General features: G+C 41.0%; 1 protein-coding gene across 1 annotated transcript in view; it reads left to right on the forward strand.

Moving 5' to 3' along the window:
• The window catches only part of LOC139301076 (rab GTPase-activating protein 1), a 60,953-nt gene extending 48,769 nt beyond the window's left edge, over positions 1-12,184 (forward strand). The window contains exons 23-26 of the mRNA XM_070924357.1: positions 564-647; positions 5,167-5,238; positions 7,659-7,856; positions 8,931-12,184. Of these exons, the coding sequence (XP_070780458.1) occupies positions 564-647; positions 5,167-5,238; positions 7,659-7,856; positions 8,931-9,053 (477 nt within the window). The 3' untranslated portion in view covers positions 9,054-12,184. The remainder of the gene's footprint in view (positions 1-563; positions 648-5,166; positions 5,239-7,658; positions 7,857-8,930) is intronic.
• Positions 12,185-16,306: the final 4,122 nt, after the last annotated feature.

The following is a 16,306-nucleotide window of genomic DNA, read 5'->3' on the forward strand; positions in this document are numbered from 1 at the left end:
ACTGTGAGGAATATAGTAAAAGCCTGATGCGGTATCATGTACAATACATGCATCTAGTGTTGTGGTGGTGATATCAGACACTCGACTACAAAATAAAACCTGTACGACAGGACTCGAATTAACCCCTTTCATCGACTCTAAATCCATCTTCAATAAGAGGCCAAAAATTCGAAAGAAAGACATTTATTCTCCACAGTCAGACCTCCAATGTCAAAGAATGTCAGTTCATCTTTGAAGTAGTTTTTCTTGAGTTCAATGAAGAATCCCTTTGAGGTGGAGGACAGACCTGCTGTCCTCTGTTCCCATGTGTGTTCAGTGCTGTCCTCCAAATGTCTCCTGTCTTCTTGAGTGTGTAAGTGGAGCTGTGAATGATGTATGTGCTTGCACAGAGGTTGTGTAGAGGGCGTGACTTTGCCCCAAGCTGCCGGTCTGCCAATACCTTTCCCTGTCTTCTTTACATGTCATGGCAGTCACACGGTCTCTGGGGCCTCTGACTCTGCTTCTGTCCTTGGTCTCAGCGCTGCAGCAACAGCCTAACGGTATCTGTGTGTGTGTTTCCACAGCTGAAGGAGATGTGCAGACGAGAGCTTGATAAGTCTGAATCAGAGATAAAGAAGAACGGCTCCATTATTGGAGAATATAAGCAGGTACGTACTTTATATCTGAAACTTGTGCTGTAGAATTTACTGTGTACAGAAATCACTTAAAGCGGTCAATTAAGAAGTCTAATAACTGTGTTGATTCCTTCCAGTTTGTATATACAGTATTACTGAAGTGTGTCTCTTTCCTCACAAGAACATTTTAGAGAAGTGAAACTGTAAACTGAGGCAGACCCACCCCCAGTTTCCTTGAAACACTTTTTTTGTGATTTTAAGTTTACATTCAACATTATAACCCTTCTACTAATCTGCTTAATGTTTTTCCTTGTGTTCCATTTATTGTATCTTTGTGTTGATTCCTATCATATAAAATACAGAATGTTCTCCACCATTACAATACCATTATAATCCTGTAAGTCATTGTTGTTAGAGCATTAGTTCATCTAAAAGTTTGTAGACCAAATAAAAGAGTGCTTCTTACAGAACAACGAAAACCAAACAATCGACAGCAAAAGGCAAACCATACAGGTGGATAAAAGATGTTTGAATGGACCTGAATCAAATTAAACTAAAATCTAATAAAATTAATAGGTGAAGAATAAAATATAAACTATGTATAACAAGGACTCAGCCAGTCTTAGGACCCTCATGTAACAGGCTCTGTCTCCTTGACTACACAGGTCCATATGGAGCTAAAAGGTTTGAAATATAGCAGGGAGCCAGGCCATTAAGAGCCTTAAAGGTAATCAATAAAATCTTTAAATCAATCCTCAAACCTACTGGGAGCCAGTGTAAAGAGACAAAAATACAGCTGTACAGCTGTAGTTGTTTTCCAGCAGCAGGAAGTTAACTGCAAACTAATTATTATTCCAAGAGTTTCAGAATTTATTCTAATCTGTGGCTTAGATTAAAATTTATGAGGAGCTTTAAAATCTAAAGTGGCTGCTCATTGATCTGGAAGAAGCGCAGAACATGGAGGAGCTTTGCTAATTAAAGATGCAAGTGCATATAAAAACAGGGGAAGGCAGTAATTGATCATCAGATACAAACGTCCAGAAGTTCTGTAGGTCCACGTTTGAGTTTGACACATGTCAGAAATGTATAGATTTAGTGACATTTAAAGGTTGCTTGATTGAAGACTCATGTTTAACAAGCTGCCAGCAGTTGGCGATCACTGCATAGCAGCAAGTAAGGGCCTGAAGGTTTGTTACATTACATCCTGAACTCTGGATGTTTGAGGAGTGATCCTTCGAGCATCTCTCCACCACTTATCTTTCCTTATTTGGCTTGTCTTTTCAGATCTAAGCTCTGATCAAGCCATTACTGTGGCAAGACTAGCCATGAATATTTAAAAATAATATAAGAGCAATCTTTTTTCATTCATTCATCTAGCTTGTGAAGCAGAAACATCTAATTTTACGAACTGTCCCTGAGCTGAACCCAGAGCCTTTGATGAGTGAGCCTGTGAGCATATTTTAAGTTCCTGCCAATCGAATTCCTCTTACGGCGATTTTCATCCTCTCAGATCTCATCCTGTCACTTAATGCTTAAATATAAACCTACCCAGATCAAGTACTATTACCATCAGCAGCACAGAGACATTATGCAACAATCCAGCTCCTACCGCTCCCTGTGGGGGCAGACAGAAATAGCAAGAGGACTAATTTAGAAACAGACCTTAACTTCACCTGAGTCTAAAAATATTGGCAGCACATTGGAATTGACAGCAGATCTGAAAACAGATGATAAGACTTAATCACAGAGGAGAGGGGATTTTGATGTTGTTTTTTTATGTCTGTGTGTGTGTTGTGGGTAAAAGCAGTCTACAGATTGCCAGCATGCAGCTGAAAACTGTGCGGAGCAGAGCTAAGTGTGAAAATGGGGCTTTGACAAAAATAGTTCTTTTTGTGACAGCGAGGAAAGGGGGGTGATAGATAGAGCGAGAGGGAGAAAATGAACACAAGTCTGTGGAGGAGATAGCAGAGGGAGGACAGCAGCATTCAGTCCTCTGGGACTGACAAGTTGAGGAATGCCCCAAAATAGCATGCGTTGTTTTCCAAGTCAAATTATTCTTCAAATAGCTTTTTTCCTATTTCAGTGGCTACGAATGCGAAAGTTTGTTTTTGTGGGATTAGAACCAAAAAAGCTTTGTGTGCTAATTGCCCCGCCGGCCCACGAGGACAGAGAAACGTCTGTTAATGGTGGGGATAAAAAACAGTGTTGAGTGGTGTATTGTAATCCCTATTGTAGGAGCGGAGCCAGTGTTAGTTGCACTCAGGCTAGCCGGGTTCTTGCCAGGTACAGCGACATGTGCCAGTGCTCGAGTCTCTGAGGCCCTGTTAGCATTATATTTATTTTATTTCTTGCAGTTTTAAAATGTTTTGACCCTGGACACCTAAATATTCTGAACATTTTATTGAGCATCACATCCTGACTGTCTGCTTGTGTGATAAAGCAATTAATATTGTATGTGCTTACAATATGCTCACTGTAAGCATACTGTAAGTGTACTATATCCATGCATTAATGACTAAGAAAACTAAAATTGCCCCCAGCAGTTACAGCAGGACCAGATGAATTATTGAGTGAAAACATTTAAAATAAATCAGACTGAGATTGTTTGTGGGAAAAGAAATGGAAAAACATGAAAACAAAAAAAGGGCCCATGGGTCTCGAGCCTGAACAGAAAAGAGCAGCAAATCTATTACATGACACAAAAGCAATATCAAGAATGAAGAAAACAACCACCCTGTTCATCCAGAATTTAAAATAATCATCGACAGCTTGCCTATAATAAGGATTCCAGACAGTAGACTGACATGTACCCCATCTTACAAAGGCTTAAAATCCCAGAACACACTGTCCTCTCCACCATGTCCCTCTCAGCCTTTTCTACAAATTATAGAAAAATATGAAGGAAAGTAAAACGCCTACTTTGCATGTGAGGGACAAAAGTGACTGGAGACAGAGTGTTCCCTACACACGAGGCTAGCAGCTAGTTAAAGCTTCACAAACTAAAAATATGTGCAGCATGCCCTGGAGTAGCGCTAGTTAAAGAAAAGGACGCAGGGGCAGTAAAAGAGCAAAGATCAAGAGGGATACATGATCAGTGGTGATGAAGGGATGGTAGAGAGACGGGCACAGTAATGGCAGTTGAGAGCAAATGAAGGAGAGGATGACCGGAGAAAAAGATTAAAAAGACATGTAGGAGGAGAAAGATGGATATCTGCTTGGCTAAAGATACACAGATAGATGTATGGATTGATCTAAAGGAGGAGGAGGACGAGATATATGCAGAGAGCAGAAACAGATAGATAGTCTGTCTGCAGAGAGGTGGGGTGACCCGATGTTCCCGTTAGGATGACTCATGTCACATCGATCTCTCGGTTCGACGGCAAGCTAGAGAACAAGTGTGTGGGTGTGTGTGTTTGTATGTCTGTCAGCCTGTTTGTAGCTGTGGGTTTCGGTGTAGGAGGAGGAGAAAAAGAGATTGGGTATATATGTAAAGGATGCACATGTGTGTACATCCAGTGAGCTCTGCTGGAAAAACAGGACCTTATGACACCACTAACGGACTTACAGTAAGAGGATGAAGTCTCTGCCGCAGAGACTGATTTATCAAGAGCCACAGACAGGTGGAAGGGAAAGACAAGGTTGTGCACAGAGGTATGAAGGAGCGGAGAGGCGGAAATCAAAATAACTGTTTTTCTCAGTGAAACAGTACAGTTCAGTATTTGTAATTGCTTGGACACAGTTTTGGTTTAAATTTGTGTTCCTTTGTCCCATTATATCCTGGCTCCACTGTAATAAAAGGTACTTTTGGGGCGGACAGAAATGGAGGGTGATTTTGAGACGGTTTACACCATCTGGACGGCACGGGAAAAACAAACAAACAGGACGGCAAAGCGAAACACATGACTATGTGTTGCTATGGTGATGTCATATTGTTTACAAAGAATGGAATAAAATATATTAAATAAAATTATTTCAAGTCTGTTATCTTATATGATTATTCTAGTAATGCATAATGTTAGCTATAAAAGCGGCTTCTTGTTGTCCAGATCGCCCATGTTTTCTCCTTGTGTGAGGGAGGACAGCAAAAAGTTTAAATATTTTACCTTTTTTAACTGTTGCCGTCGCCGGTATTCTCTGACGGCCTCACCTAAATTTACCGTCCTGTTCTCGTCCACTAAAATGATATCCGGTTTGCTGTCTACCGTCTGCCAGAATCCATGTGAATGCAGCATAAGGTGACTGATGTGTTCATGTTATAGAAAACCTGCAACCTCAGTAGAACCAATTTTCTAAAGTCATAAATATTACAGATAAATATATAAATATGTACAGTATTATGACCTCTTTATTGTTGTGGGTGGGTTTCCTGACGTCTGACCACTTATTATAACTAACGCAGTGTAGCTCTATAGATACAACAGCTGTACAATACTGCCTACTGAGTGTCACGTTGAATGGCTCAGTAGAAATTTGATAGACTGAATTGTTGATGGCAGTCTGAAAGCAGCGTCACTGAACTAACTTTCTGAACATCTGTCTCTGGTTCATATAGATCTGCTCCCAGCTGAGTGAACGACTGGAGAAACAACAGACAGCTAACCGAGGAGAACTGGAGAAAATCCGGGTGAATTTTACACACACACACACACAAAAACAAAACACTGCTGTTACAGAGTTTTGCTGTTAGCGACAAAAGTATATACGTGAGTTACTAATCGAAGAATAAATGATATAACTACAGCTCTGAGGATTCTGGATGACAAGACCAGAAACACTGTCACATTATCACTGGCTGTCACGTGTCTTTTACAGGAGCAGGTTGATTGTTTAGGCCCACAGTTATGTTAGACCACAGATGATGCCGGGTAGCAATGCTGTCCCTCAATATAAACTGCCATCATTTCCACAAATAATTATTAGCCGTGCTCAACAAATATATTTTACACAGCTTTATTTATTTAACTTGTATTCTAAATTTGTATTTCATGGATTAAAAAATCCCTGTAATCATTGTAGAGCTAGAGGCAAAAACCAGCCGTTACCTCCACGCAGGTATGTTGGGGACTCTGCTGCCGTCTCATTGTCTTGACTGGCAGTGAAATGAAAGCGTTTGGGGAAGAATGAGGAGTTAGGCCAAGGAGCCAGGGCCAGGCATTTTTACTTCCAGCACTTGCACACTTGGCTTGTGAAACTGTTTGTTTAGACTGTAGCTGGGAGAAAGGCCATTTTGGCAGAGAGCTCTGTCAGGACTGCCCAAGGACTCACAAAAGGACAGACAAAAGGTTTATTGCACCAAGGACAAGTCCTGTAAAGGATGCAGCAGCTTCTCTGTGTATGTGTGTGTGGTGGAGGTGAATGTCTGCAAATCTATCATCTTGATTGTTAATGTACTTTTATTATTTACTTAATAATGGTGCAGCAAATGCAATAAAACTGTCAGCAATCGCAATTACAACTGATGTAGGGGAACAGTGAGTAATATATAATTGTAAGTTACAACAGTGTTAATTAGACTTGTTTAAATAATATACTGACATACTTATTCACTAAAACTCTATTTAAAGTGACGACAGAAACACTTTCGGCTCGGGCACTCTGCTGCTTCATTAACACTCTCACTTCTAATTCTAATTACTATTCAGCTTTAAACCCAGTTGACAGTTTAATCCAAATGAAATGTAATATTGTTATGAAATATTCATTTTGCGGGCACACAACCTTGACTTTGTCCTGAGGTGCTGTGGACGATGCTGCTTGTTACTGCACTAATCTATAAACAGGACACTGGCGACTCTGCCCGACCTGCACTGCCTTTAGGAAGTTTGGTGGCCATAAACCAAATTGTCAAAGAGCAAGTGAAGCAGGAACACTCCAACATATGTATCTGTGCTGCAGCATCATCATCTTGGATTAGTATTTTTCCACCTTCAAATACCTCCAGTGTAGCCTAGCTCGTCTGGCAAAGCTAACGTCCTACTCCCGCAGCGAGACAGGTACTTCAATGAATTAACACGAGAAAACTATGAACAAGTAAAAGCACCTGAATGGGGTTTTGTCTTGCAGCACAGTCAGTGTGTCTCTGTTCACAGTGACCCTCTGTTGCTGCTTGCACAAATGCTCTGTGCCCAATAATAGCTCATCACATACAAGGGCACCCAAAAAGAGCTCTTTGACTAAAGGGCTGGGTGGAGTGCAGCCCTGACAGAAGAGGGAAAGCATAGTTGGCTTGTGTGGCTACTCCACTAATGAGCTGCCATGCTTCAGTAACTACAGAACACGGCCTCTTCTCAGATTGTAAAAATATCTCTACTGCAAAAAGGGGCACATCCCTGAACGTCATGGCTGTAGATATTTGCATTTAGTTGTTTAGTTGTTTGGTTTGGTAACCGCTGGCGTCTTCTGCTGGTCCATTTTAATTTGTGTTAAAGTTTCAAAGATTCTGCACACTGACAATAGTCTTTAATAAGGTGCAAAAATATTGTCAACCAAAAGAAATCAAGGTGTCCGCACACTTATCTCCACGCGCATCACTGGCTCCTTTCGGTCTTTGTTGGAGCTCTGATGCTTTGATTTCTTATCTTGGACCTTCTAGGTTGAAAGAGTCTTTTATTTTATTTTCTCACTTGTGCATCTTGTTTCTACGTAGCCCTGGAGAGAAAAAACAAAAACAAATCTGTACTCTCGATTTACTATTTGCTCTAGATAGAATAAATCCTGCTCTCAAATTTGTAATTTGTCCTCTCAATTGAATAATTTATACTAATTAATAATTTGTGCTCTCAATTTAATAATTTGTGCGCACATTTTACCTAATTCATGGTCTCGATATAATATTGATTTTGGCTTGAGACAGCCGCTTTCAAGCTGTCTCTCACCGCTCAAACAATGCAAGATTATTAAATACCACTAGACATCACACAAGCTGCCTTTTATGTTTTTTACTCTCCTCAAGCTTCGAGGTATACAGGCAACTGGTGCGAAGACGTCACTTATTAGCTTGTTTTTTTCTGTAACCTTTTCTCTCTCTCTTTTATCCTTCTCTAGTCCAAAGTGGAGGGCTGTGAGAAGTGCAGCAGTCTTTTCAACAAAGAGGGTCGTGTGCGGGCTGTGACCACAGCACCCGCTGGGGGAACTGAGGAGACGGATGAGGAGAAGGAGGATTTGAAGAACCAGCTGAGAGAGATGGAGCTGGAACTAGCCCAGACCAAACTGCAGCTGGTGGAGGCTGAGTGCAAAATCCAGGTACACCAACACACAGTTTTAGCCCAAATCAAACTGCAAAAGTCTTCAGATTCACGTACACGATTGTGGCCACAGATGTGAAAAAAGTTCATAAATACAAGGACATAACCTGTCACGAACAACATAACTTAAATCATGTTAGGTCCGCTCCCATCACGACTCCAGCTGATGTAGAATCCATTTAAACAAACCTTGAGTCGCAGTGAGTCTGCTTTACCGGCATTTGTTGCAATGACACATTCAACACTACTTTAAGAACATATCAGGCTTCATAACGGCTCTGAAAGTCTGAGATGTGAACTGAGACGAGATACTTTCATTCATTTAGGCGGGGGATGTTTTGGGACATCCCTTTCTTAATATCCAGGCTAGCTGCTTATGTTTTACAGTGTGTCACCTGCACAGCAATTAAATGGGGGGTTATAGTTTTTACTCAAATTACTTGATGAGCACCAAAAGAAAGAAGTACCAGGGCAGCAGGGGCTCCACAAATCACAGCAGAAAATGTGCTATTAACAAGATATGGTTAAAGAAACTGGGAGCGTTATTGGTGAGCTCAACTTAATTTAGTAAATGATTGTGTCTGAAGCAGCGTTAAGGTCTAACAGAATTGGAAAAGAGCAGTCTTATTAAAGTGGGGGTGCTCATGCACAGTTGAAATATTGCACATAAGCACAGTTGCTGTCATTTAACGGTCAGTTTGGAAATAATTAAGAGTTTTGGTTTCTTTTAAAGACACTAGAGTATGCTGAGTGTGAAGAAAAACAGGGCCAGACCTGAAGACAGTGGAGCGTTCATGATTAAAGTTTTTGACCAACGGCAACAAGGATCTTTGTAAGGATCTGATTTGGAATGATGTCAAAAAAGAAAGATGAGGATTTCACATAATTAATGATGTCTCTCAGTGGGAAATGAATTGTGTTCAAAGCTGCTGATTGAGGAAAGTGGTAAAAATATAAAGGCCCGGACTCTTGAAAAGCAAGAGCCGGTATCAGTTCATTTTCTATTGACTTGGCCCCTGTTCTGTGCGACAGTCATAGCGATAATGGTTTCTGTCTTTCCTCTTCAAACCAGGACCTGGAGCACCACCTGGGTCTGGCCCTCAACGAGGTGCAGGCCGCCAAGAAGACCTGGTTCAACCGAACGCTCAGCTCCATCAAGACCGTCACTGGGACCCAGGGCAAGGAGACCACCTAACGTGATAACCCCATCATCCAGTTTTACCCAGACTATGTCTGGACTTCAGTACAACTCACCACGTTGAAACCTCTGGACGCCTAACTTAACCCACCGGGCCATAACTTTAACTTGAACATTGACCGTTAAATTCCAGGACGACCATAACTACCGACTGTGTTACTTGTTCTTGTGTTTCCCTGTTGTTTCCCTACCCCTCCTGATCTAATCACGCCCATCCATTTCTTCCCCCCTCCACCCCGAATGACTACAGCCAACTGTGCTGATGAGAAGGGGTTGAAAAACACAAGATGAAGTACAACAGTACCACTTTCCCCAGAGAAACAACGTGCTTCCACCGGCCACAGAAAGAAAAGCGTAAAAAAAAAAAAGAAAAAAAAAGAGAAATGCTTCATTTATTTCTGTCTTTGTACTGCTGATATTAAAGACCCGCAGAAGGAAGGTAGGACATCTGAACTCTAACTGTCCTGACGGGATAGAGAAGAAAACACTCCGTCCTTCCTTGCTGTTCTGCGTGCTCCCCTCTAAACTACTGGCACAAAACAACCAGTCCCTGTAAAATGTTTGTTTTAGGTACGAGAGCTAATAGACGCCTTTTCGAAACTGAGCTTTTTCTAATTTACGTTGAACAATACCTTTCTTTTCTATGTATGTACATGAATGTGCTTATGTAAAGAGGGTGTGTGTGTGTGTGTGTGTGTGTGTGTGTGTGTGTGTGTGTGTGTGTGTGTAAATGTGCATGTTTTTTGTTTTGTGTTGACTGTGAGGTGTATGTGAGACTGTTTGAATGCATAAATAATTGACTGAAACAATGTTAAAATGTGTATAAAAGAAAGAAGGAAGTGTGGAAGTCCAAGGGAAAGAAAAAGCACTAAGGTTATGAGTGTGTGCATGCATGTAAGGGAAGTTTTTCCTGATTGTCTAGTTTCCTTTAATGTTCATATGTGTACATGAATGATGCTAAAGAAAAGTTTGCTGACAAAGCCTTGATCTGAAGGTCGATAAAGATGATACTGGTGGATGTGAATATATATATAATTTACAGTAAGAACAGAAGCATAAAAGCTGTTGTGATTACCGTCAGCAGCTCAGCTTTCCTCACATCAAATTTCAGACATAAAACATGCTTGAGGTTTGTTTGGTTTGGACGTCCCAGCACAAAGAAACTAAAAGAAGCTCCAAACCGTGCAAACCTCTGCATGTGTTACACAGTATGTGTTTGTACGTTAGAAAGTGGTGCAATGCTAGTTACAAACCTTAAACATAACTTAAGGGAAGCATAAAGTCAAAATGGAAAACACACACACACAGAACGTTGTTATTCCTGCTGCACTTGAACACACCGTTAAAAACCCCTCCTCTCTGATGTCAGCTGCTCTGTGAGCTGTGACCTTTGACCTTGACTGGCAGAGTCGAGCAGGGTGGCAGGCTGTGTTTACTTTTCACAGTTCAGTCAGACCTTTTGGATCTCGTTTACCACTACACACACACACACACACACACACACACACACACACTGAATTACACTGTTCATTTCATATAAAGGTGGGTACAGAACAAAACACTCAGTGGCCACTTTATTAGGAACACCTGCTTGTTAAACCACTCGTGTGTCTTCCAAACAGGCCGACATGGTCAAGAGGTTTGGTTACTTTCTGGCAGAAATATTAGAGAGGGTAAGATGTTTGATCTGAAGCAAAAAAAAAAAGCTGTGAGATGTTTGAAACTAACGGGAAGGCCGCAAGGACAGAGATAAGTTCAGCACAGTGTACCAGCAGAGTGCAGAGGAGCATCTCACAGTGCATGACTTGTTGAATCTTGGCTTGACTTTAGTTTCAGCTGCTGACAGCTAAGACCAAGAAGATGAGGCAACCGTAAGCAGGTGATCGGCAAAACCGAGTGATAGATGATGCATGATGCACATGCGTCAAAATTAGCACAAAAAGCCTGAAGAATCTGGTGAGAGGAGAAGTTTTCCCAGCTTAAGATGGGGTCCTTTAATGCCACAGTGCACAAGTGCATTGTTACTGTCCAGGTGCATCTCTTCATGGCCATGTGACAAAGCGCTCATCATGTGAAGATGGATCCAGTAACATGACAGAAACTTGTGTTTACTCCTCAGTGTCAGTGGAGCACCTTTGGGATGAGGTGGAACAGGATAACCGCAGCACAAACATCTGGCAGCTTCCAAACATCTGCAGGAATTGATCGAACCAGCGTGGAGCAATAACATTTTCAACACCTTGATGAATTCATGCCTGAAAGGGTTCAGTGTCTCCAGGAGGAAAAAGGCGGATGTTACATTTTGAAGTGGCCACTGAGTGTATTCACACACACACACACACACACACACACACACACAGAGTTGTGAATGTACACACAAAGAAACTAGTCAACTGGCAGAAGTGTAACTCTGCACCTTGAGTATCACAGGAGTTCAGAGCGATGTCATCAGAGGTCAAACTGGCCAGCTCTAAATCAGTCCGGGGGGGTAAAAAAGAGCGGCGTGTGTGTGTGTTTTCATATTTAGCTGACTAGAAAGGAGGCTCAACAATATTCATGTTGGACTGAAGACAAACAGAAAAGGCTATATTTCAGACTAAAATGAACAGTTACTGTAAATTGCATCTAACTTGAAGGTTGAATCTGATTGGCTGGAATCTACTTGTGATGTCAGAGGAAAAGTCCAGATGAGGTGTAAAGAAACAAAAGGGCCATTCCTCTAAAGGCACTGGGTTGTATATAACAAACGTTAAAAAATGAATATTGAGTTTTTGTTTATGATTTTCTACTCTGTTACTATAACTAATGTTGCCTACTTGTACCTACCTACCTGCTGCCGTGCTACAGTTTAATCCACAACGATGTTTTATGTTTTTAATGTTTTATTTTGCTCCGAGCTTCTCAGTCAAACTGCTGTTTGGTTAATTAAATGCCAAAACGTAGCTTTATCATCCAACAACAAAAACATTATCAACGTGTGGAAATTGTAATAGTGTAGGATGCATTGTGTATACTTCATGAATTTCAATATAAAGATATCAACACAAACATGTCGGCCTTTTTCTTTCTCTGTCTTCAATAAAAGAAGAAGTATTAATAAATAAAAAATAAGTAATTGATAGTGAAGATGATGGGTAGTAGCTTGAGCTGCGTATTGTTTCAAATTTGTCTCTACGACACAATACTGGAATTGTGGACCCATTACCAAAACAATACTTTCTGATATCTTTATTTGCTTTTCTGTGAAATATCATTTATTTTCATTTGACAAAAGTTCTCAAATGTTATATATTGTCTACCCACCTGCAGCCATACAAGAACTTTACCTGAATAAAATAGTCTAAAATGGAAAAGATTTTGATTCAAATCCGTAATTATTTGATCAAAGAATAGATAAACTCGATGACAGCTTTCCGTACTTCACAATCTTCAATACTTTCTGTTGGCACTGAAGTAGTATCGCGGTTCTATCCTCAGATCGTTTGAGAGGGCTCTTTAAGACCACAGAGAAGCAAGATGTGGGAAAGGGGAAGTGAGTGGATGTGAGGCATTCATTTGGAAATAGTGTGATTGTGACCTAAACTGAGAAAACCACCTGCTGCTGTGACATTTAAACTGTGTCGGCCTCTTTGGTTTCTATAAATCTGCTCTCAGCTGAGAGAACAAAACAGTAAATCGGCTCTGACAAACACCGTTATTCAGAGCGCCGAGATACAAATTAACAGCAAGTTGAGTGTCTAAATATTTCATTTTACCGTGTGTCCATTGTCTATCTTTTGGTGTTACAATCTCTTTCTCCTGAATTAACATATCACGATGCCTCCTTGTCAAAAGTAGCTGTTGGAAATGAAAGCCATCGTCGGCACCATTTTGACCGCCATGTTCTCACATCAACACCTTCCCTCGTGGACTTTTAACAAGAACGGGAGCGCTGAATGTTCCGTCACCTGAGATCTTAAAAACTTCAGGTATTTATAGACTTATTTATCTATCGGTGTTTTTCATCGCTATCCGTCTCCTGTGTTCAAAGCCAGCGTCTATGAAAAAAAATGTATAAAGCCAAACATCCTTGCTAACATTTCGTATTGCAGCTAAAAAGGAGGAAGCGATAAAAGAGGCGCATGCTGTTCTTATAATGAGACTTCTCTAACGCACCTCTTGGGAGCACTTCTCTGGACATCTGAGAGAGTTTTGAACATGAAAATAAACCTGTTTTCTTCTAGCTAATTATGTCTTGTGAAAACAGCCTCTATCTGTCGGCCACTTGAACACGCCGTGTCCCTCGAGTCGGATGGAAATCTCTTCGCAGCTTTTACTTACTTTGGCTCCAGTTCTATCTCTTATCTCCTCCCTCGGAGAACATCCCTCATAACATATGGCTGCACTGTTATCTGTGTCAGGGGATGAGCTATTTTCCGCCATGCCCCCGGTGTAGAAAATGTACAGTGTGCACTTATTGTGCTGGAGGTCTCACATATATCATTTGGAGTGTTTATAACTTAGTGCAGGCCCATAAAATTATCACCTTTAGTGATGACGGCCGTTGGGATCTTGGCTCTGTGGCTGCAGATTGCAAAGCAGCAGGCATGACGAGTTGGAGACCCGGTACCTGCAGCAGCTGGAGGTAACAAGCGTCAGCATTATGCAATCAGTTTGACACCCCCCACCCCCCTCCTTTTTTTTGCCTTGCGTTACAGAGCTATAAATATAAGCAGCAAGGCAGCAACAGAGTAAAATGCAAAGGTGGAATTCTGATGGGACGGGCGTCTTCGGTTGCTGCTCGGCTCGGCCGTTAGTGATTTGTGAGTCAGGGATGAAACTGTGTGTATGTATGTGTGTGTTAGAGAGGCAACAAGGAGTGTTGGACCCCAGAGCCTCCCAACAACCTCCTGAACTCCCTGTCACCTGATCTCCTGGCAGCACACACACACACACACACACACACACTGAGCTGTACTTTGGCTAAGTCGGATAACATCGGATGTGAAAAGTAACTAAGCACATACAGTAGGTACATTTTTGAGGCACATTTTAAAGAATCAGTTCACGATTCTTTCCTGTAATTGTTGCTACTTTCCATAATTAAGAGATCCTTTCGAATGCAGGTAACAAAAGGTAAATACAGTATGTTTTCTCTTTTGCTCACACAGACACACTTACCTTTTCCCTACTTTGCTCACTTATTGAAGACCGTGTGCGAACATTTGGATGTTTGGCCCTTTAAGGTGAAATCCTAAGCGTTGAATCTTGTTAGCCTTGTCGCTGTTATCTCATTTGTTCAGGAGAGGAGTGTGAACAAAGTAGAGCCTCCACCTGTTCACAAAAGATATTCGTCTGAGTACAAAATTTCACACTTCTCCGCTGTGGCCAATCACTTTGCTCTCATTTCCCTCTTAATGGAGAATTAAGCCTGAGGGGAATTCTGAGGGAAAGAAACATATCATTTTCTTAATCCATGACATCTGATTACCATAGTCACGGTTTTCAAGTTCGATGTGGAGTGTTGAGAAACATAACCAGAACTCCCTCTCTCAAACATTGGTAGGTCTTGATTTTTGATATTGAATAGACTCTATCCCTCCTCACATCATCCTCAGTGGGTAAATCCACCAAAATTGCACCCTTTTAACGTTACATTTTCTAATACATTGAACATTAGAATAAGTAGATTGAGAATGATCTCAGTTAAATACATTTTGAGATAGTAAAACTTAAAATAACCCAGAATTACTTTATTATATCGCTGTTGTTCTGGGGTGTTTTTCCCGCATTTAATCATGGACAGAACACTTATTTTAGCACTCATAATAAACTGCATATTTTAATACACACACAGTTTTCTGTACTAATTATTCCACCTGACTGCCCCGGTTTAATGTCAATTTACTTCGACTAAAATCAGTGCTGCTGTTCTCCAGCTCACAGTGTTTAAGGTCACAAACATGTCAAACGCAGGGCGGAGGGAGGGTGCAGTAATCTGATCCAGATGGGATCAGACAGTGTAATCAGGTTGATAACTAAGCTGGGTGCAAAGAAGTGTTACAGAAGTCAGACTTGGTACAGATAAAAATCAATTATCCAGACTTCAAACACTCCAGCTCGCCTGGTAAAAGAATAATTAGTGTGGATTTAGATTTGTTGTGGTGAAGAGAGTGCATAGAGTGTGGAGGCGCAAGACAAGGTCTGCACTGATTTAAGCACATAATCTCCTCGAAGGTGAATTTCATGATTAATTAGAGCCAAATTGGTTCTTCCATTCATTACAATTGGGGTTCTTTAAGGTTCCCTGTTGAGTTTTCGTGTATACAAACAAAAACTATGTTTACAGCCAGTGTTTCTTACCGAAACAAAATGGGGGACCCACCCCTAAGACATCGCTAGCGGTCAAAAAATCTACAAGATAACTTGAATCATTCTGCTGATGGTGTAGTGCACAGGTGGTTGCGTACGTAGGTACGTTAGTCGCGTAGGACAAACGTATGATAGAGAAAAGGCTGCTGTATGAATACATGTATGTGTGTTGGTTCAGTTTGTTTATAGGTCTTGTTAAATCTTCACCAGTATTGTTGTTACCTGAAAACAGGCAGTGGTGTCCTGTGTCAGTTCTGTCAAATCAATCTGATTTGTGAGCACATCACAGCTTCCTGTTACCATCTGGAAAATAACACAGGTCAGCAGTCCAAGGTCATTTGCCCTACAATGTATGAGTCTGGAGCATGCATACAGATGCCACTGGTGTACTGATTGGTTTTCCAGATGAGTGTGTACATATAACTCAGATCGGGGAATGTGATGTGGCAGCAAGAAGAGGCACACAGCCCAGTTTTATCATCAAACTGTCATCTGATATTTCTGCTTCTGTTAAACGGCCTCTGTTTATTTCTCATCCTGCACACATTTCACATTTCAACACACAGAATGAGCATTTATCCTCCTCCACTTGCCTATTCTAAGCACTGAAAGCTCTTATTGTTATAAAAATTATTTTACCCTAGATGGTTGTTTTGTTGTGTTTAGGATTTATCACGTTGATGAGAGCTGGCGTGTAAACATAGCATTATATTCAGATTTTTGACACTTCAATCTACATTGCCCTCATTTTTTTGTCATTTTCAAAAGGATACTATAAAAAAATGAGCTTTCAGCATACATTAAAAAGTGAACTGAGCTGTCACATTTGACGCAATCCACTGATATCTGCTAAGCAGGGTTTAATTTGACAGGATAACTGTCATCGGCTGGAGAGTTTA

The sequence above is a fragment of the Enoplosus armatus genome, chromosome 18, assembly GCF_043641665.1.
Source record: "Enoplosus armatus isolate fEnoArm2 chromosome 18, fEnoArm2.hap1, whole genome shotgun sequence".
Lineage (NCBI taxonomy): Eukaryota > Metazoa > Chordata > Actinopteri > Centrarchiformes > Enoplosidae > Enoplosus > Enoplosus armatus.